This window comes from Oreochromis aureus, linkage group 17 (genome assembly GCF_013358895.1).
Source record: "Oreochromis aureus strain Israel breed Guangdong linkage group 17, ZZ_aureus, whole genome shotgun sequence".
Taxonomy (NCBI): domain Eukaryota; kingdom Metazoa; phylum Chordata; class Actinopteri; order Cichliformes; family Cichlidae; genus Oreochromis; species Oreochromis aureus.
Window position 1 is genome coordinate 22,599,479 of NC_052958.1, and position 22,091 is coordinate 22,621,569.

At 43.5% G+C, this 22,091-nt stretch overlaps 1 protein-coding gene across 2 annotated transcripts in view; it reads left to right on the forward strand.

The window, feature by feature from the left end:
- The first annotated feature begins 414 nt into the window (after positions 1-414).
- phf21b (PHD finger protein 21B) overlaps positions 415-22,091 on the forward strand; it is a 90,523-nt gene continuing 68,846 nt past the window's right edge. For both annotated transcript variants that reach the window (XM_039600879.1, XM_031736844.2), the window contains exon 1: positions 415-1,689. In XM_039600879.1, the coding sequence (XP_039456813.1) occupies positions 1,636-1,689 (54 nt within the window). In that variant the 5' untranslated portion in view covers positions 415-1,635. The remainder of the gene's footprint in view (positions 1,690-22,091) is intronic.

Consider the following 22,091-nt stretch of genomic DNA (forward strand, 5'->3'; position numbering starts at 1 on the left):
TGTATGACAGGAATAACACGTGTTCATGAAAAAAGCCGCACTGGGTTTATTTTTAATAAGTAATCCACACTTAAAGTCATCTTTATTTTTAAAAAAAATAGTTTTACATTGTATAGTTTAAGTCACATGTAACAAAAATCAGTCTTTTATAATTGCTTCAAATCCAACCTATTTACATCACTACTTACTGTTTAATGCCTTTAAATATCCATCCTTTCTTTTCCTTCCACTCAACCACTTTAAATGAACATATTTTGGTGTGTTTGTTTTCAGTGTGTTAAAAATGTTGGTGCAGATGTGCATAGCTGTGAAAATGACAAAACCTTTACATCACAAAAACATACGCAATGTGAGCTTAGTGTAGTTTATTTTTTTATTAAATCAACAGGTTTTCATTTCTGACATTCACTCGTATTTTGTATCCTGGTGCAGCTTAATTAACGAAATAACTGTGTGTGTGGCACTTTACATCAAAACATTATGACTCAAAGAAACAGCTGACACAGCCTACACATTATTTATCATGCACATTAAGTATTAATGAGGGTTAGGATATTACTAGTAGAGAAGTTGCTGTGAGTTTCCAAACAGGTGAGGGTCATGTGATGCAGGTTGGCTTGTGTGAACTGGGTGTAGCTGTCATATTAAAGCCCTGTTATGACTTTTAAAGCTTTATTATATTTATTTTCTGTAAAGCTGCTCACAGTTTTTATGCATTATTTTTTAAATGTCATTTAAATAAATAAAAATACAGTATCTAAGCTTAAAGTGATTATTATGTGGGCATTCTGTGGATAAAAGGCAATTTTTGGACGTTAGGTAAGCCTTTAGTTTGTTAATGTTGCAACTGGAAAAATTTTTTTATAACTTATATCCTATATCTATGTGGATTTTCTATACATGTGTTATATATATATTATGTATATTTATAATTGAAGTCTGTAGAATAACTAGAGATTTTGTAATGACTGTAATGAAGCAGTTTTATTTACATTCCAGCACTTTAGGTTTGAATGTGAAAAGCTCGGTGTAATTCACACACTGAACAGCTTTTATTCATCTTTTCTTTTAACTGGACCTCTCTGAACCGTCAGAGTGTGCCTAGGTGCCGTTTTATTGCGACCAAAGAGGTAAAAACACGACTTTTAATCATAAAACCTGACTGTAACTGCCCCCCGCTCACTTCGCATGCGCAGTGAAGCAGGGAGGAGGGGGTCTGCTCTCGCTGCTCCATCCGGGAACTTCAGAATTACCATTGACAGCCGAAGCGCAACTTTTCCCCAGGCAAAGTGAAATCAAGCCGCGGACTCGGACAAAATATAGTCCCCGTTTTTCAACTTAAAATTAGCGAAAGAAAAGCGACCCGGCTGCCCGGTCGGACCCGTCGACGCTCGGTGGTCTTCTGGAGAGGAGCCGTGCGAGGCCCGAGCTCTTCCCGCCGGGTTTGGAGCACTTTTGAAGACGGGCGGAAAGTGGGTGATGAGTCCTGGGCTGTAAAAAGAAGCGAGAACTTGCTTTGCAGCCCGAGTAGTTCTTCTTTCAATTGTTATTGTCGCTTAAAAAAATCTTTAAAATCACTCAAACTTGGTCTCGGCCGCGTCGAAAGTGGGAGAAAAGTGCTTTCCTGGTCGGAACATGGAACTGCAAGGCCTGCAAGAGGCGCTGAAAGTAGAGATCCAATGTCATCAGGTAAACGAAACATCGTGTTGTTCTCGCCTTCAGTGGCGTTCCGAGCAGCGGGCTCAGAGCTGCTCACTCCCGGGGAGCAACTCTGCGACATCTCGCTGCTTAAAATGTCCGCCGGCGGCCGTTTCCCGGTCCCGCTGACCGAGAGCACTTTGGGCAGCACTTTGTCTGATTGCCGTGGCTGTTTTTCTGCGAGCAACAAGAATGTGGAGCGGTGATAATGCGGTGCTGCTGCTGGTGCTGTGTGGCGATCAGGACGCGACCTGAATATTTATGAAGAGGTGCAAAGAGTGCGGCTTTGTTAACTTGAGGCACTTTTTCCTGCATGTAGTGGCGCAGATGAAGCGGCAGCCGCAGGTAATTATGGCCGGACTGTGTGAGAAACTTTATCGGCTTAAACCCGCTCTGCGTGAAGTTTCCCCGCTGGGTGGGGGTCTCTGAGGGGCATACTGGGGCCGCTTCTCTGCCCTGCTCTGCGGGCTGGAAGTGGCTCCTGCTCGGCCTCTCAAAGTTGTGTAATGTTGGGGGAATTTTAGCGTCCATTTTGAGTTGGTCGACATGTTTCTGGAGAACGGGGATGAGAGCGGAGCGGCTCGGCGGACAGGAGGAGGAGCTGTGCCGGACTTTGAGCACCTCACACAGCTCTCAGAACCATCATGGAGTAGTTTAATTTCAGCGTATTTGACACGGTTTACTCTGCTGCTGTTAGTCCCTCTTGGTCACATGACCTCAGAGGGTGCCTTTGATTCGCTTTCACTTTTCTTTAATGCTCGGTCTTTATGTGGAGGTGGCGGGTGTTTGGTTAACTTTGAGGGGGATGCTGCGGAGCGTGGAGCCGGTCTGGATGGTGTTCAGCACCGCGGACAGCTCCTCGGAGCTCCTCCGCGGCACTGCACCGCCCCGCCGGCCGGTCCCAGCCCGGCAGCAGCGCACCCAACTTCCCCCTCATTTATCAGAAGAAGAGGAAGGAGCTGCTCTCGATCCGAGCACTCTTTCTCTTCTGTTTGTGTCTCACTTTATTTCCTGCACAGTGCAGCTTCCTCAGCTCCTGATTGGCTGCTGGTAAACTTTAACTAATCCATCTTCTTCTTCTTTAGTTTGGTAGTGGAAGCTTCCATTTTGAGAAGAAAAAAGGGGGGGGGGGGCACTACCTCCTGCCCCCCTCCTACTCCTCCTTTTCCTCTTCCTCCCCCTCCTCTAGCTGGAGAGGAAAAAAAGTCTGCAGAGTTTCACGCAGGAGGAGGAGGAGGAGGAGGTGGTGGAGTAAAGGGGGGATGGGCCCCATTCATGCCTAACATTACCATTTTGATTGCTTTGATGCTGTTTTTGGTGTGGAGGAGCAGGGGGAGGGGAGGCAGCGACAGAAAGCTCAGTCAGCACGGCACGCCGATGTTTTTAATCACCACGCTCCTCTTTCTCTCTTTTTAGTGACCTTTACGTTTCCTCCTTAAAACACAGAGGCCTTCAATCCTCTGTGCACATGTTTACACACATTTATCAACATTTACAGAAATAACATGAACTCACAGCCAAGCAGGGGGGTGGGGGTTAGAGAGGTAAAAGAAAAAGCCCTGGAGGTCATTTCAGGGTCGTGGTTTGAGGCCTAAAGGTGGATGTTTGGGAGGAGCGTCGGAGGAAAGGCTTTGATTTCCACAAATATTTGAAGCAAAAATTCGAGAGAAGTTTCTCCACGGTGCCCCAGAACCAGCTTGTGTTTGATGAAGGCATGTCACAGTTTACCTTCAAAGTGCAAACATTCAGAGCTCTTTATTTATTGTTACAGCATTTTTGAGCTGTCATAACTTCATGTCTACACCAGGAACCTTCAGGCTGAAAAATACATTTTTAAGTTTTATCCCACTGTGAGGGTCTCCGTCTGAAGAACTGTGACCTTCAGTGAGGATCCATCACAGTCTGAATAAACTGCAGTTTGATCTGTGACGTGGAGGAGCAGAAACCAGCACTGGTGTTTGATCTGTTTCCTAAACAAAGTGCATTCTGGGTAAGTTTTGAAGGCTGGTATCAGCATGTAGGACAGGGGAGGTGTCTGTGGGGCACCTGAATGCTCTACTTTCACCTACATGTGATGCCAGGATCATCTTCGAGCTGTGATTTATTTGCTATACTTAATGTTTAACCCTCACGATTAGAGTTTAGGGCTGTAACATGATGTAGTAGTAAATTATTTGTGCATATGATGTTGATTAAACAGCTTCAGGTCCTGAAAAAGTTCTTTAAAAGCCTTGAAGGGGGGACTGGAAGGGCCTGGATCACAGACTGTGCAGGTGCAGCTGATGTTTGAGGAAGGACGAGGTGTGATGTTGGAGCTGAGAGCTGTTTTTGTGTTTGGAAGTGTTGTTTCTGATATTTCAAGCAGATATCGTTAACACTATCCCTCAGAGGCCTTTAGCACATCCTGTCGTCTGGTCCCCTCTAAAGGCAGCTTTACCTTGCTTCACATTCATCTGTTCATTTAGTTTATTCAGCTGAATTAAAGAATTAAATTTAGAATTAAAGTTCAAGGAAATCTGATTATTTTCTTCTTTTTCTGTTAAAGTTTGGAGAAGTCTCAGTTTTCCAAAGTCTGATCTCAGTCTTGACCAAAGTAACTGTGGTTATGATCATGCAAGTTATTACAAAAGCACCTCTATAGTCAACTGGAAGTTAAGAGTAAAGAGCATTAAAAGAAAATGTGTCTGTAATTATAGTTTCATATGAAATCATTTTTTAAATCATCCTTAAATCTTTTTTTTGTCATTTATTCTTAGTAATAAAAGAAGGATCCATGTTGAACCTCCAGTGGTTTCGTGCCTCATCAGTGGGGCCCAGGCCCACAGTTTGAGACCCGCTCAGTGATTTTATTTGTATGAAACATTTCTTCTTTAAGTTCATTTCTAAATCGGGATGATGTAAACTCTCAGGTCTCTGCTGTTTTGAATTTTCTTAAAGGTCGGGCTGGGTTCAGACGTGTTCCTCACTTTGTGTAGAAGCAGGTGGAGCTCGCTCAGGTGTCTGAGGGTAAATCTGTGTGTCTGTGGATGTGGAGCTCAGGTAAGCACAGACTGATGACAATAGACGTGGCGTGATCTGTGACAGCAGGGCTGGATGTCTGTAGAACCTCTTTAAATCAGTCCAGCTGAATGCTTTCACACACATTAAAGATCCAGCTCCAGATGACGCTCCACAGGTATGATTCCATGTACCCGATCCTCATCATGTTTATCACACAGAGTGGGTTACTTCTCACATTCACATCCTGAAAGTTTAATAATGTACATTAAGTGTATCTCTAGTGTTAAGGTGTGGTGCATTGAGATAGGCCGATGATGGCGTCATGTTAGTGAGTGTGTGTGCTGTGTGCTGATGGCGAGCGAGAAAAGAACAAAAAAATAAAACCAAACAATAAAACTGTAAAGTCAGGGAGGCGCACTGACTGCAGGATCTTAGATTTGATTGGTCGCTAGGCAGTGTGTATACCTGTTGATCTCTTATCTGGAGCAGGTTAGGTCTGCAGCTTAATGTTGCCATGGCGATGTACCTTGGAAGGAAGTGAATCACCTGCTTAGTTTTTGATTTATTTATTTTTTCATAAATAAATTGAAGCAGAAAAGGTGAAAGTGGTGCTGTGAGTGCGGGGGACTCTCCTCGGCTGACGTGCCCACCTTTCACCTGGCTGCTGGAAAGAAGATGACTTCACTGATTCGTCACCGCTCCATTCTGCTTGCTCCCTGTTGCGTCATGGCGGTCTCGTCAGGCGGAGCCCATCAGACGTTTGTTTTTAATGTTTGTTCCATTTCTGTGGTGAAAGTGAAACAAAGACCACACCAAAGCCAGCATCTGTAACCATGGTTACATCTCACTTTAACCGCGTGCAAGCATCATTAAGGCGTTTTTAAAAGTTTCACATGGCTGCAGCTGCACAGATATATGTATGTGATGAAGAGGAGGGAAAGGAAGGCTGCTTTCATGGAAATGTTTGTGTGAATGCAGCCCTCTGAATGGCTTCTGCTGCTGCTGGATGGCCTGCTTTTTAAAGGTGATGGGTGAGGTTAGAGGACATCACTGAAGCATCAACTGTTCCTCTGATGTTCAGCAGAGGCAGCAGTGAGTCAGTCCCACAGACTCCCAGGTTAAAACCTTACAGCGGAAATGAACATCTTTACAGCCTGACAAGCTGTCAGCTGTTTCTACTGGGTGAACTCTGTGAGGTCTCAGCCATCATCAAAAAAAAAAGGATCCCCAACCCTCAGCCATAAGAAAATTGGATTTTGGGCTTTTGAAAATTGTTCTCCTTGAGCCTCATCAGCTTTCCAAACAGTCACAGTTTCTTTCTAAACAACACTGGACTGATTTCCCAGACATGGTTTAAGCCTGTATCATGACATAAACTTTTATTTTTTAAGTGGAAATCTTCCACGCGAACTTCTCCTTTAAGTGTTTGATATAGAGTTTACTGACTTTTTAGCAGGAAGAGACCTCCAGTAGGAGAAGGCTCATGTCTATAGCTCCAGTGACGATGATGTAAGCAGTATCTGTTTGTGCTGACATCATTGTCATGCAACCAGTAATGTGTTTGTGTTTGTTTTCACTAAAATGCTTCCAGAGTCGAAGTCAGTGTGACTTCGACTCTACAGGGGGGTGGCTGTAGCTCAGGTGGCAGAGCAGGTCAGCCACTAATCAGAAGGTCGGTGGTTCGATCCCAGGCTGCCTCCTGGCTGCATGCCAAATATCCTTGGGCAAGATACTAACTCCATGTTTGCCTACTGGTGGTGGTCAGAGGGCCCGGTGGCGCCAGTGTCCGGCAGCCTCGCCTCTGTCAGTGCGCCCCAGGGCAGCTGTGGCTACAATGTAGCTTGCCATCGCCAGTGTGTGAATGTGTGAATGACTGAATGTAGTGTAAAGCGCTTTGGGGTCCTTAGGGACTGAGTAAAGCGCTATACAAATGCAGGCCACTTACCATTTACCATCACAGAGGAAACGTCATGCTGCCTCAGGCATGTTTCATAAGGTTTTGAGTGAGATTTGACGACTCTAAATGATGCAGGCGGGCAGATGAGGTGCTTAAACTTCACTGAATAAAAAATTATCATTTATTTAACTTTGTATTTATCCGTTATGCTGTGATCGCTGCTGAGCCTCCAGGATTCTGACAACTCTAAAACAGGACAGTGTTATTTAGCAGGAGTGATCACCTCCTGCTCCATAACCACGAGAAGAGCTGAAATCTACAGGTCTTCAGCTTTTTGTTTTGTTTTGTGCTTTTTGGTGTATCCTGGTTCATGTTTGTGATGCATGCTGAAGTCATTTCTGCTGCTTTTTAAAGTAGACTTCAGCAGAAAATCAACCCTGACCGTCTGCTTGTGTGAGCTGCTACTGCACACTCTCTGCTCTCTCCTCCAGCTGTGAGCAGCTGCTCTGTTTGCTTTGTGTGCTGCTCTGTGGGACAGCAGTCACTGTGTTTACTCGCTCATACGAAACCAGGTTACTCAGAAATCGGTCATCATGCGCTGTAGTAACCTGGTTTGTGAAGAGCAGGTGTGTGCATGCAGGAGCGTCTCAGTAATCCGGAGTGTGTTAGTGCTACGCTCAGATTAAACTTGTGGATACAAACGTGCAGTTTTCATGTCAGCTGGAATTGTCTTTTTCCAAGTTTTGTCTCTCAAGGACTCTTTGGGGCTTCTAATCTCAGTTCTGTAATAAACAGTCGGGTTATATATATGCAACATTTTTTTTTTTTTTCCATCACTTCCACCAAAAATGTTTAAAAACAAACAAACAAACGGGTTTTTGACATTAAGCAGCTTCCCAGTGTATGTAAACATCAAGATTTTACTGTCCATACTGGCAGTAGTAAGACTGCTAAAGTGTGTCAAGTATATTTACCCAAGTATTGCATTTAATTCCTCAGATCAGCAGCTGTACATACAATTACTAATTAAAAGTAAGATTTTACAAGCAAAGCAAATGAAGAGGTATTAAAAAACCAAAAGCAGGCAGTCAGCCGAGAAGAATTTATTTACCAAGTGCTCAGAACAACAGGAGGACTCATCGCCTTCAGTGTAGTTCTGTCACCCACCCAAAGGCCTTTATGATCCAGTCTAAACTCTGGTTTACTGTCTAATTACAAGATTACACTGATTAATCTGTAAATAAGCAACATATGGACATAAAACTGAAATAATGAGAACATAAAGGCAGATTTGGCCCCGGGGAGTGTCTAAGATCAGATAAGAAATCAGGCCCACCTGCTGTGGAGTCTGTTCTTTGCTCATTTTTCATTGAAATCAGTGAAAATCAGCTGAGACTTTTGGAGCTGGTTAGTGAGGCACTGGTGCGGTGATTAAAGACATGAGACGTGGCTGAAGGTGGGGAAATAGTGATGGGGTAAATAGAGAGAGGCAGGTGTTTAAAAACTGCCTGCTTACCTCAGAAACAGTTTACAGCCGTTTAGCCATTTAGCCGTTTGGTATTATCCTTCACTTATTTCAGTTTTGCACATAGATTAGTCAGTGAGGGTCAGAGGTCAGCCTGGTATACTGAGTCAGACTTCAGCTCTGCTCATTAGCTGGACATTGGAGAGCGTGGGCCAGAGGCGGGCCATGACGTCCGTCCATCCATCCAGATTTCAGGGAGCGGTACCCTCCATGTTTCCTCATCGTGGTTGTACCAGCGAGCAGGAGATCTTTCCCAGCATCTGAAAACAAACTCGGGGGTCTAATCCCTCAGCGGCTCATTACCGGCTCCTGCAGGGCTGATTAAGCCGTGTGAAGGTTTAGGGATTTCTGCTGGACTAACTGTGGTTTAACAAAGCAGACCGGTGTAAAGGACCAGCTTTTCTCTGTTGAGGCCAATCTATAGTTTTTTAAAAAAAAAAAAACTTTGCCCTTTTTTCTTCCTTCTTGTGCCTCTTAGGAAACCTTGATTGGATAATTACCTTCACGGCCTCGATGTTCAGCGGTACAAAGAAGCAGCACATGCTTAAAATTTACAAGTACTTTACTTGAAATGTTCTCTTCTTTATAATACAGAAGTAAATATCATAGTTTTCGGTGTGCTGCATTGATCTGCTAGCAGGTGATGAGCTTAAAAATACAAACAAAGGATTATGAGAGATTAAACGCTTACTCGGTTCCCCTAAAAATATCAGCCAGGTCCTCCGTTTAAAGCCCAACTCAGCCCAAAGCTCACGTCTCAGTTACCCCCTCACTTTTCCTCCTGATGTGTCCTCTCCACACTGAGACCTTCAGGCCCTCCCTCTTCTGCTTCTTCTGCTCAAACACTCTAAACCCACTGATGTATTTCAGACTGAGCGCCTCAGCAGGAAGTGCTTCAGTCTGACGTCCCAATGCAGGACGCTAACTCATCCGTCAGTATGATCCGGAGTGTCCGGGCTGGAGACCGATCTGGGGTGCCTTGGTGCATGCTGGGACACGCCCAGATCCCATCATCTTGCTTAGAGAAAACGAAGGAGCAGATTTCCCAGGCATGGGTACCACAGAGAGCTTCTCGCTTTCAGAGAGAGGGACAGGAAGTGACTGACAGCTCTGTTCTCCAATCAGACAGCTGCAGCTAATCACGATAATCACAATAATGACTATTTTGGCTGTCACAGGTTTCCAGAATCCAAACCTCAGATCTTCAGTTTGTTATTGCAGCAGATGAAGTAAAACCACTGCTCTGTTTTTTTTCTTATAGTTAAAACTCCCACTGTGTTCTGTTTTTTCTGTGAACGTCATTAGCTCTTCATCGGACTGTAAAGTTAGGGACGCATCACGAGTTCCCATATTCAAGCTTGTGATTTTAAATTTGATTTTGAGTGACAAACAATCCAAAACTCGTCTTTCCCAAAAAAATGAGTAGCAATTCTGTTTGCTGTGGACGCCATCTAGACCGAATTTGTACAATTCATGGTTAAGCCTACAGATTTAATTATTTGTCCTGAAGCTGAAAAAATGGACCGCTTACTCTCTGTCCATCTATAGTTAAAGCTGAGTGTTCAAGAAATCCTTTGAGAATTCCTAAAGGTTTGACCATGCATGAGTCCATGAAGAGTTTGTGATACATCCACAGCCTTGGAAATATCTAAATTATCCACAGCTGTCACCTTTGACTCTGGGAACATGTGATGGAGATTTTTGATGAGGTGTGAATAGTGCTCAGATTTATACAAAGTTCACAGGTTCTTGAGGAGTCTGGGCTGCTGAAAGGTCCAGAAGAATGTTTTGTTTTGTTTTTTCATCCACAGGCAACAAACTGAACATCTGTGAGTTTCAAACTAACGGTCAGACAAAATAAGATACTCAGAGTCATGACTTTGAGGCTTGTGAAAGTCATTTTGATTAGATTCAACAATAAACTGCAAAAATCCAGTCCTAATGGAAACCATAGTAGACACAATCTCCACTTTCTTTATTTGAGTTTCTGAAACTTATGAGGACTTGGCACTTCGTGTTTGTCATGAAGTTTTTCAAACATCCAGGACTTTTTGTCCCTGTTAGCTTTCATTGCAGGTGAAACGTGTCTCAGAAGCACCCCACAAATTCACTTTGTGATGCAGCAAATGTTGGCGCTTCTCATGCTCTTATTTTGAAGTTTTTAAAGGCGTCATTGATTATGTGGACACTTCCTTTAGCTAAGCGCTTTCTGTTTGATCTGTGCTCATATAATTTGTGGTTTTGCAGCTTTAAATCCTCAGAGTTGACTTTTGAGACGTGTGTGTACGTGTGTGTATGTGTGTGTGTGTATTTGGGCTGATAGGGTAACAACCAAAGGGCATCCACATATCAGCCTCACGAAGCAGCAGATCCCTGTTCAGTCTCAGAGGAGCGTAAATCTGCTCTCTTTTGTCCCCGTGCTGTCGCAGTGGCAAATCGTCCCCTTTTTTGTTTGCAGACTCGTTTTAATCATTCCTGGAAGGCACGCTCGGCTTTAATTAAGAGCAACATGGCAGGAAAGCCTGTGATGACTCCTCCAGAGGGAGGGCAGGGCTGTTCTTTACCCGGGTGTATCACATACCTTCAGATGGGACCGGGGCCGCCAGCTTTGTTTTGATTAATTCTGCTTCAGAAAGTGGAGATCGGCCGGTTTGTGCGGCGTCTTTTCGGCCGCATTACCTTCATTAAGTCCTGCAAAGAAGACAAGATGGAATTCAGGAAATTGGGGCGGCATTTCAAAGAGCCGGCTTACAGTTTAGGGAAAGATGGAAATCAGTTTTTCTTTCATTAAAATCACTACAAAGCTCTCCACTTCCTGCACACGCTGTCCATTTTAGACAGGTTTACTTCATGCTTATTAAATACATCATTCATAGGACCTTACAGGCTGCATGCTGTTCAGCAAATACTGTGATCTGATCCAAAGTCTGTAATTATTCATGGAATTACAAACATGTCAAATAGAAATACTTTAAAGTCCTGCAAGGGAATACTTTTTTATCTGCTGCACAAAATAAAATAACCACAAGTTATTTCACACAAGGTGAAATTAAGACTTGATTTCCTTTTTAATCACAGGTGTTATTAATGGTAGGTATTTCTATGCTTCGGTCTGAGGAGCCGTGTGCGGCTGGTAAACAGGTTGCAGATCACCTGCTGCAGGCGCTCGGCCCTCCATCCGAGTGACGGCTCCTTATTACAGAGCAGGAAACAGCGATTTCCAGAGAAAAGTGCTGATGCGGCAGGAGGCGAGAGGCTGCGATGAATTAACCCGTGTTGACTGCCGCGCTGCTGTTTCCCTCGCCACAGCACTCTGTCATCTCTCTGCATGCAGTGGCAGGACGTAATGGAAAGATGTTTTCTTTTCTCATGACTCGCACTGTAAAACCAAAGCACACATCTAAGCTCTTTTGGTTTTACAGGTGGTGCACACATGAAAGCAGGCTCTCATGGACTACGTTAGAATCTAAGCTTCATGCATGTGGAGCTGTTACAGGTAGGATACAGACCTGTCTGAAGGACCAGCTTTTTAAACCAGGTCTGAGCTCGGTGGCCAGATTCACCGGCCTCTTTCTGACTCTGATTTATGTTCGAGGACTCAGTCTCTCTGACTTTGACTGGTATTAAATGCTTTATGGTAGATTACACTCTAACAACAGTTCACTCAGACTTTTGCTCTTTTTCTGTCCTGCAGACGAGTTTTCGTTTGTTTACTGTGAGGTGAACTCTTTCTGCCTCCTGAGAGACCCTCAGTAACCTTGAATCTGTAGATTCAGAAAATTTGTCTCTCCACAGTTTTATTTGTTGTTTGGAGCTGAACGGAGAGGAAATCGTAATGAGGGAAAAGTTTGGATAAATTGAGAGGGATCGATATGAACGCTCAGCATGAGGTGAGTGCTCTATGCTGTACTGTAGCTGTATGAAGTGTGTGCGCTCTGCAGGAGAAGGAAGCTACTGCTGCCTGCTTTTTCCTGCAGTGTGATGAGTGTGTGAGTGGCCGGAGCGGAGACGTGCCCATCGATTGTCCATAAATATCCGATTCTATCAGAATTATTTCAGAGTTGTAAGCCTGCTGCTGAGATATGAAAAACATCCATGTTAACCTGTTCTATTGTGCAGAACAAGGTGGAAGTGAATCCAAGAAACTGTCACTATTTCTCAATCTGGCTTCTATGATCCAATCAGACGGAGCAGATTGCAGCCGTATTTTTTTCCTCTGTGAAAAAATGCAACATGCAGTATTTGTGTTTCATCATGCAACGGATCGATTACTTTAAAAAAAAAATATCTTTGCAGTGATTTCTAGTTTACAGAGCTGGAGGAAATCATAGATGGATCATTTCTTATCATCATAATCAGTTGCTCGTGGGACTTTTCTTGCAAATATACTTCTTATATTGCAGTTCTCTTAAAAGCGCATTTCCTGGATTATTAACCATTAAATTTGTATTGAAAGGTTTCAGATAAACTAAAGTACCACCACCATAATTTCGTTGCACATGTACAATGACAATAAAAGGTTATTCTGTTGTATTATGTCTTTTTCTAGCCATTCTGATGATTTGGCTGATTTTTACTGCACCACCAGTGTGAAGATGGAGATCCTTCAGGTTTAAACGGCTACCATCTTCTCCTGTTAAGGAAACTCTGGCTCCTGTCTGTTAGCATGTATTCCCTGAGCTCCCCACAGTGTCAGCAACAATCAAAACTACAGCCATCTTAAAAGTGCTGAATGATTTTATCGATAAAACAACCAACAAGCACCGGCATGCAGCCTTTTTTAAAGGCATCTCACAGAGTGGATCCTGCAGCTGTAAAGCACAGACTTGGTTTGAGAATGATTTATCGGGCAGATGTCAGTGTGTACAGACAGAATGAATCACTTCCAGCTTATTTAATGTAACTGAAGGCATTCCCCAGGGTTCAGTACTGGGGCCGCTACTGTTTGTTTTATATATGAACAGTCTGAGACTCTTACAGACCTTATAGCTCTTACCCAGCATTATACGTGGTGTGTTCGGGTCAGAGGTCATTTTGTAGACTCGGCTGTGCTGTTCTTATTTATAGAGCAGGTGAATCTTCAGTCTGTGAGTGGCTGGTGTGGTCGAGTGTATCTGAAATGCTGAAGAAGTGATGGGAGCACATATCTTTCAGAAGTGTGTGAAAATTTGTTTGATATTATTTGAACTTTTCTGGTGACTAAGATCATGATCTAACTATACTTTCAAATAAAAGGATCAATTTTTTCCCTTTTGCCTTTTTCTTTTAAAGGAAAGGTTTTATCTGTATAACAGTATGACTTTATCTTAACACAAGGTCTCTTTATGCTTGAAAACTTTTATTTTCTGGTATTTTCACATTTTATCTGAGTTTGTTGCCCTTTCAAATGATACTATGACTTCCATTAAGCTAAATTTAGACACAGTCTGAACATTTTTCCCTCTAAATATCAAAGTTAGATCACAGGATTTAAATAGTTCTCTGCCACAGTGAAGTTGAACATTAATAAAAGTTTGCATGCTCATAATCAGCGTAAACACGTTATTAAACGTGGTGGTTTTTCTCTTCTTCTGTTGTGACTTTTGAAGGTGGCGGGTGGAGACGTCCCTCAGCTCTCTCAGTCGGCCTTTGGGGATCCAGAGAGTCGTGCACCGAGGCGCCGCGGAGCTCGGATTATCAGGCTCAGAAAGCCGTGAAAATCACTGTAATAATTCAGAAATTGCCTCCCCGCGTCGCGCTGCGAGCCTCTTCTTCTGTTTTGAGGATTTGTGTTTGTGTAGTGGAGACAAAGCGGCAGCAGCTCTGTAATCTGCTCGTTTGTTTATGAGCGAGCTCTGCTGGCCTTTGTGGTGGCAGCATTTTCAGCCCCGAATCATCGCTCGATTTCACGCCGCTCTGAAGTTAACTGTTGCAGCTTCGACGTGAAATATCACCCATACGTACCTGCTTCAGGAGGTCAGAGGGGTAAATCTGGCTTAACAAACATACACCTGTGCTGTTTTTATGAGGGTAAGAGCACAGCAGGCCTTAAAGCTACGACAACATCAGTTAAATGAAATCAGTGCACTTAGCTTTTATTTTAAAATGCAGTTTTTGTTTGGAAAGAAAAGTCATGTTTTTTTGCAAAATGACACCAAGGTCTTCATCAGTGGTGCTGCATGATAATGCAAAGCTGTCAGCCAATCAGTGGACATCTTGGCTTTATAAATATGGTTCATGTTTACCTGTTTGACCCCTGCAGCAGGTATTTATCCATTAGCAAGTGCCTGTGAAGCTGCTGCTGTTGACTTTGGAGCTGCGATTCAGGCCTGAAAACGCTACCAGTACAGCGTGGATCACAGCTCGAGGTGGGATCTTCCCTAGACTAGAAACCTGGTCAGTTTAACCCCGATGGTAAAAGTGTCCAGGAAGACTGCAGGTCAGCTGTCACGTGTACAATAACTGCAGCGTATTTAATGAGCTATGCACAGTTTATCTTCACACAGTTTCATAGTATGAACGTAAAGCTGAAGGCTGATAGGGCTGTGAATTCTGGAGCTTTTTAACCCCCCCCCCCCCGAACCAGGAAGAGGGATCTCTCCATAATATAGTAACAAAAATGAAGAGTTGAATAGTTTCTGCACCTGACAGGAAGTGTTGGTTTACAGGAAGTGGTTCAGGGTAAAGCGTGTGGAGAGCGTGCAGTGCCGTCGGCCTGTCTGAGGTCAGTTAATGATCTCTGCTGTCAGGACAAAAGCCTCGCTTACTGGTTTTCCTCTCCTTTAATGAACTCCCTCACACTTCTCAGCCCTCGCTATCGTGGCGTTTTATCGCTGTCCTCTGCCCTCACTTTTGTGCGTCCAGACCGGCAGATTGAAAGGTTTTATCTGAGAGGGTGGGGAGGTTAAAACTTAAAGGTTTTTATAATTCCTCTGAGTCAGACGTTCGCTCATGTGTCTGTTTGTTGTGGTCACATTCCTGTGGTTCGTATTCAGCCGCTCTCTTCCTCCCACTCGCGTCCTCCTCGTGTTGGCCGTCCAGCTGACTGACGCGATGAATAATGTCTCTCTGAGGCGAACGATGAGGCACGAGCAGATTCCCTGACACGGGAGTGCTTTCATGCATAAGAGATCACAGTTCAGGTTTGAGTCACTGCTCGTCTGTCAGTCGCCGGACTGAGCTCGTCAGCGACTGACCTCTTCCTCTCTGCTTTCACTTTTGTGTCCTCATGACTTCCTGCCGCGAAGACAGGAAACGGGTCCCATCAGACTTCATGCCATATGATGAGGAAATCTGACTTTTCTGAAGATTTTAAAGTAACTTGCAGGTTTGAGCTCTGTTTTAAGGTTCGCTGAGACACTGGAGGCAACAATATAGAACTGAAGGTTTGGGCTGTTCACAGGGATCGTTTTGGGCTCTATGAGCTTTATTAGTGAATATTCAACCGTTCAGCAAGACTAAAGGCCGCTATGATTCATTATGAGTTAATAACCAGGACCAAATTCAGTCAGTTTTATGTGTATAATGCCACTTCACAACAACAGATGATTAGACCCTACAATGTTGGAGAGAAAACTCCCCAAATCAGATAATGATGGTGATGGTGGGAAGGAAGAGCTTCTTCCAGCAGAAGCTCAGGAAGGCATGAAAGACAAAAATGTGATCTAGTGAAAAATTCCTGCGTTAGAGCAGCAAAAACTTCAAATATAACCTGTAACAGAAGACTCAAAAAAATAAAACTAACAGTCAGATAACTAGAACAGAAGAGAATAAAAAGGTAAAATTTTCACAAGCCAAAGGAGCTCATCCGTGTGTTTTATCGCAGGTCAGGGTTTCTAACCTTCTCTCCCATCTTATTTGAATAAATTATGAACCGCAGCTTTAAATCAGACCAACATGAAAAATGCATAAATAAACTCAGCTCATTCATTGCCAATACATTTCTGTTATTAAATGTCAGCCTTCTTTACACTGATCTGCCCTGGGGCCAGCCTGAAATGTCTTAAATTCTGTCTGTTTTTCTTTCTTTTCTTTTTTTTTATTCTGCCGCAGTTTGGTGTCAGTTTAGCTTCACCCTGCATGAACCTCTGTTAAAGTTTTAATAAAACTACCACAATAGCCTGCTTTGTTTTAGAGAAATTACAAGCAGATGTCAAAGAGCTGGACCTACTCGTCCTGCTGTTTACCCACAGACGCACCCTGCAGAGTGTGAACTCACCTTGAAAGCTGTAATTTAAAGGACTTCTTTCCACGGAGATTAGAATCAGGTCCTCGTTGAATCATTTTTCTTTCCTGTAAAGGGCACAGCATCAGGAGAGGCGACGGTATTGACTTTTTCCTTGATAAGGTTTTCCAGCCCGGCTTGCTGTTGATAACCTGACGGCACGGCCGGGCTGGTTGAGGCCTCGGCGAGCGGCTTACCGGCTGACGCTGTGCACAGTCAGCAGCCAGTCCGGCCACAAGGCTCAGTTTATCATCAAACGCTGAGCTACATAGAGTCAGCATGCTTCATCGCACAGCAGCAAGTCATACTTCAACAAGACGATGCCCCAAAAACTAAAGGCAACAGAGGAAACTTTTCACCTGTGTTACAGATTTTTATGAACACATCATGTTTCTATTTGGTGAATATTTCACATCAAATTAAGCTTCGAGATAATGAAGCTAGTGGAACAGAGACTCACCAATTGTGAGAGTGGGAAGAAAAAAACAAAAAGGAAAAGTCGAGCTGGGCACCAAAAAACATATAATCCATGCCCCAAAATGTAAAACTGAGGACCTACATATCAAATGAATCTTCAAGTAACTGAATATGCAGTCATCAGGCTGCTCTCAAAGCTCCTGATCCAAAACGCTGCTGTGTGTGTAATGGAGACTAGAAACAGTAGAACCCAGTCACCGGTGGAGACAGAGTCGATCCAATCATGTGACTCTTTGAAGAAATAGCTGAATGACATCAGATGACCCCGACCAGCAATCCAGCCAGTCAGAAAACACGACGCAGGAAGAGCTGGGGCCATATGATGTGCATATAACTGAACTTTCAAAATAACAGCGAGGTCAGATTAAAAACATGGCTGTGGTCCATCATGTGGGCATGGTAGGGTCGGGTAACAACTCACAAAGATGGCCTGGCATGCTCGGGAGTCTCGGGAGGTTAAAACTTAACAGGTTAACCAGAGGAAGCCTTTCAGAGGAGAGTGACTAAAGCACTTTGGACTACTCTGACCTGGAAGACTGAGAAACTGTTTGCCCCTCTTTGGCTCTCTGTAGTTTCAGGTTCCTGATGAGAACCATGTTTGTGGTTCTGTATGGATTTATTTTTGATGGAAACAGATTATATTCTGGAACCGGAACCTTTTCTGGGTTGTTAGAAAACAAAAAACCCGCTCTGATTGGTTTACATGGGGCCGACTCTTGTTTTGACGCCACCTGTCCCAAACCTGACGGATGAACCCTTTGACACTGACTGTTGATCCTCCTCCGTGAACAGGAGGTGGGATTGTTTGGGTCCGATGTCGCTTGGTGCTTTAATCAGTTGGAGGAGAGCGTGTATGGACAGGGTGGTGGTGGTGGTGGGGCTTCCTGTACACATCTGATTCAATCAACCCTGAGACTGACAGGATGACGGCTGCAGCAGCCTGCTGCTCCCATAACCCACTTCACCGCCGTCTGTCAGAGAGCGAGAGAGAGCTCAGTGCAGCTTCTCTGCCTCATCCTGACAGCGTTGCATCGGATTTTCATCACGTTCCTGCAGCTGCTTTTCCAAATAGCAGGAAAATGTTTGTTACTTCCGTGATGCACTGCGAGGTTTGAAGTTCGGTGCCGTTGAACAATAAAACATCAGATGAAACCTGAAAAACAGGAACAGCAGATTAAATTCAGATTAGATTTACAGTTAAAATAAAATGTTGTCAGACTGAACTCGATGTTTGATAGAGAACGGAGGCGGAGATGAAGGATTACTGTGACTGACAGATGGTAGAAATGTATATACTGTTCAGCCCACATCAGGCGGGTGGTGCCAGCTCTCAGCTGAAGAGAAAGTTTCTCCTTTCAAAGGGACAACTTCAGTTTTTCAACATATATACACTACCTGCCTCACATGGAGACCGATTTTAACACATTTTATTATTATGTTTTCTGTCCATCTGAAAGAACAGTGCCATCCAGTAATGGACACTGTCCTCGCTCTTATTTTGAAAGTTCAGTCAGTGCAAACAAGTTAGCCCCTGCCCTTCCTGTCTCATGTTTTCTGGCTCGCTTGTTGGGTCGCTTTTAGGTTTTCTCAGTGTCATCTTGGACTGCAGCTGGTGATCTTCTGCCCTTTCTGATCCCCATTGGTACTCTTGCTTCACAATTTTGGATCAACTAAAGGCTTTTCAGAGAACTTTTAGAGGAACCTGATGATAAGGAATTACAATAGTCCTCCCTAAAAGACACAATCTTTATGCATCCTTGTTAAAAAGGACTCTAACGTAGTGTTTTCTGATTACCCAAGGGAACCATGTATAATGTAAAAATAATCAGCCTCAGCACACAACCCCGAGGAACTCTGTGTTTACCTGGTCAAACTAGAATCTATCAGATGATTCAAATCACCGCAGGTCATTTCTTTGAATCCCCAACGGTGTATTCAAGTCTCTGTAGTAAATTGTGACAGGAACAGGAGAAGCACATCGTGGCCTCACAGTGAAGTCATGTCTTTGGTTGGGCATCTTTTGCTGCTGGTTTGGTGTTTGTCAAAATTTTGCTGCTCAGCTCATGACGATGATGACAAAAGAAGTGAAACGGCTGTGTTTGCATCATTGCTTCTGTTTGAACATTGAGCGAAATGTGAGCTCGGAGCCGGTAAATCAGCTGGAATATGATGATAAATGTTTGTCTTTGTCTTCCTGTTTCTACCTGTCAGTCATTATTCGGAGCACGAGGAGCTGGATCATTGTTTCTATAGGCTCTGTGTCTCGTTAGAGTGAGATACTTTGAGGGGATGGGCCCTCAGTGTGGGTGGTGTTGGTGGGACGGAGCATTAAAATGCATGTGACAAACATAGACTGAATGAAATGCTGTCAGGTGGTGCACGCATGAAAGTTACTCCAGCTGGCTGAGTCGACTCGCTGGCAGCTCACCTCCACAGCAGACTGTGTGTGTGTGTGTGTGTGTGTGAGAGAGAGAGAGAGAGAGAGAGAGAGAGAGAGAGAGAGAGAGAGAGAGAGAGAGAGAGAGAGAGAGAGAGAGAGAGAGAGAGAGAGAGAGAGAGAGAGAGTGAGTGGTGGCAAACAGCTGGTGGGAAAAATTAATCCAGATGTAAGCTCAGTCGTGTAACAAGAAATAAAGTTCTATTAATTGTCTTTCTTCCAACTTAGTCACAGAACAATAAAAATAATTCAGTTAAGTTCAATTTTATTTTTATAGCCACAGCTGCCATCTCAGAGTGTTTTATTTTGGAATTGAAACCAGTGACCATTTCTGGGTAGTCCAGCAAGTATTGTAGGGGTGTCCATGCTCTTTTGTAGGTGGAAATAGCTGCTGATGTGCCACTTGGGTCCAGTGCTCATTCATTTCCCCAAATCAAACAAGCACTGAGGGTTAAAATGGTCCAGGTTCTTTCAGCTCAGTGTGGATGTTATTTCAGGTGTTTCAGTGAATTTTAACATCCAACACCCGTGACCGAGAGGATTTATGAGGTCTAGGGGGAACATTTAAATAGTTTACAGTAAGATGACACCAAACAGGATAATGTCCTAATGACAGCAAAACCTAAACCTAATCTATAATACAACATCTCTGACACTTGGTGGGGTTGTTTGTCCGACTTTCAGGCTGAAAGCGCGCTCATTACACCCAGTTCTGAAAGGTTTTGGATAAATTATCAGGAACAACATAACTGTTTCCCTTGTGGACCATAAGATTTAAGCTCTTTAAAACTATGGTTTAAATTGCCAAAGGTCTTAGACCCTAGGAGTCTATGGGGACTGACTAACTGCTGGAGCCTCTGCTGGACGTTAGAGGAACTACAGAGTTTTCTAGCTTTGTTTTTCATCCCTGTAGGCCGACACGTGCTTTGAAATGATCTGATTACATCAGGAAGCACTCTGCTTATCTTACAAGCCTCAGATGTTGACGTTTCTGACGTGCAGTGGGGTTATATTTTTTGCTGTGTGAAAGCTTGCTGTCTGTGTTTTGAATTGATCTAACACAGTTGAGGCATCAGAAATCGTCTTTTCTGAAGATTTTAAATTCCATTCATTGACTTTGCATGTTGTTGTTGTCGTTGTCAGTTTAAAAAAAAAAATTTAAGGTGTAAAATATATAAAACTGTTGCCTGGCTTTACTTTTGAAGGTGGGAGAGCAGAAACATAAGAGCTTTTTGTTTGGTTGGTCTCTTATTGTTGTTGGTGAGCAGCTCAGGCTGGGAGAAGTCAGGAAAAGTTGTTCAGAGCGAGCTTCTGAGCTGCCCTGGTGTTAACTGGGCTCCTCTTTAATCTTCTATTTATCTGCTGAACTAAAGAGGTCATTCTGATTAAACACTGAGCAGCAGCCTCCAAAACAAAGGAAAGTCAGTCCCTCTTACTTCCTGTTTGGACCTTCCTCTTTAACTGTAGGAGGAGAACGTTTAGAGGAAACAATTAGGAGAAGATGTAGACTGGCGTTATAATTAAACACCGCCAACACACGCCTGCTGTCACCCATCCAGCCGGCGTGGGCTCTGTCTCCATCAGCACCCTGACCCCTGATTGGCTCAGATAGCTCTGTAAAGCTGGTAATTATGGAAGGGGCAGAGGTGCCGCTGCGTGAATGATGTTAAATGACTTCTTGCCACAAATTATTAATTGTTTTACTTGAGCTGTTGAACTCAAAATGTGTGTTTACATTCATGCTTTCATACTCCTCAATGTGAGCCTCATGTATTGACCTGACAGTGAGTATTTAGAGGATGATGGGCCTGATGATGCCCTGAACACCACACTCCCCTAGATTTGGCTTCTTCATGGTGGTTTTACCTGGAAAGGGCAACAATAGATATTGGTTTCCTGTCAGAGCCAGTCTGTTGTTAGGTTGATGTACTGTGTGTAACGAAGATCAGTTAAAGAGTATCAAGTTCAGTTCTTTTGGAGTAAAAGGCTGAAATATCTCAAGTAATTGAGTAAATATACTCTGATAACACTTTAATAAGTAATATAATAGAGAGTGAAAGAACATAATAGCAGTGCTTTTGAACACAGACCACACTAGGTGACATTTTAAAGACCCTGTGTGCTCAAACAAGATGAATGAAACAGGATGAAGTCAGGTGAAGTCAACCCGAACCCTAATTTTGACCCTAGGATATCAAAATGTGTAACTTTAGGTTTTCCCAATCAGGGAACACAAACATATTCATAATTCTGACAGACATTAAAAAACTTTTCACATTTATAAAAAAAAAGAAAAAAAAGTCTCTCCTGCCTTTCTCCAAAATATAGGGTTTAGACCTCAGAAGATTAAGATGATTTTGCACAGGTGAGCTTGATGATGGGGCACAGGTAACTCTGTGAGGAGGGACCGCCCGACACAGGTGAATCCAGATTTTTAGCGCACAATTCACCATAAGCTGAATTCTAACAGTAGTAAGTTCAAGTTTCAGTGTCATTATCTGTAGCAGTGTTTAGTTTTAATGCTATTTGGAGATTGTATTTCTTTTTAAACAAGTGTATATTTTCCATCATTGTTTTGCTGCTTAGCAGAAACCTGACTCCATCAGAGCCTTGCTAAAATGCTGCCTAAATATAACCGAATATTTATTATTTCGAGCTGTGACAGCAGAGACTTTCAGACCTTAACAAAGTTGTGTTTCCAAACATTAACCACGGCCGACGTCTTCATTGGCGCGTGAGGATGCAGAGCGGCGGCGTTTGTCTCCGGCTCGTCTTTGTCTTTGCGAGAAAGCGAGCAGAGCAGAGAGGAATGTTTTTGTCTCTCTGCAGCAGCTGGTTCCTTCTCAGCGCCGGC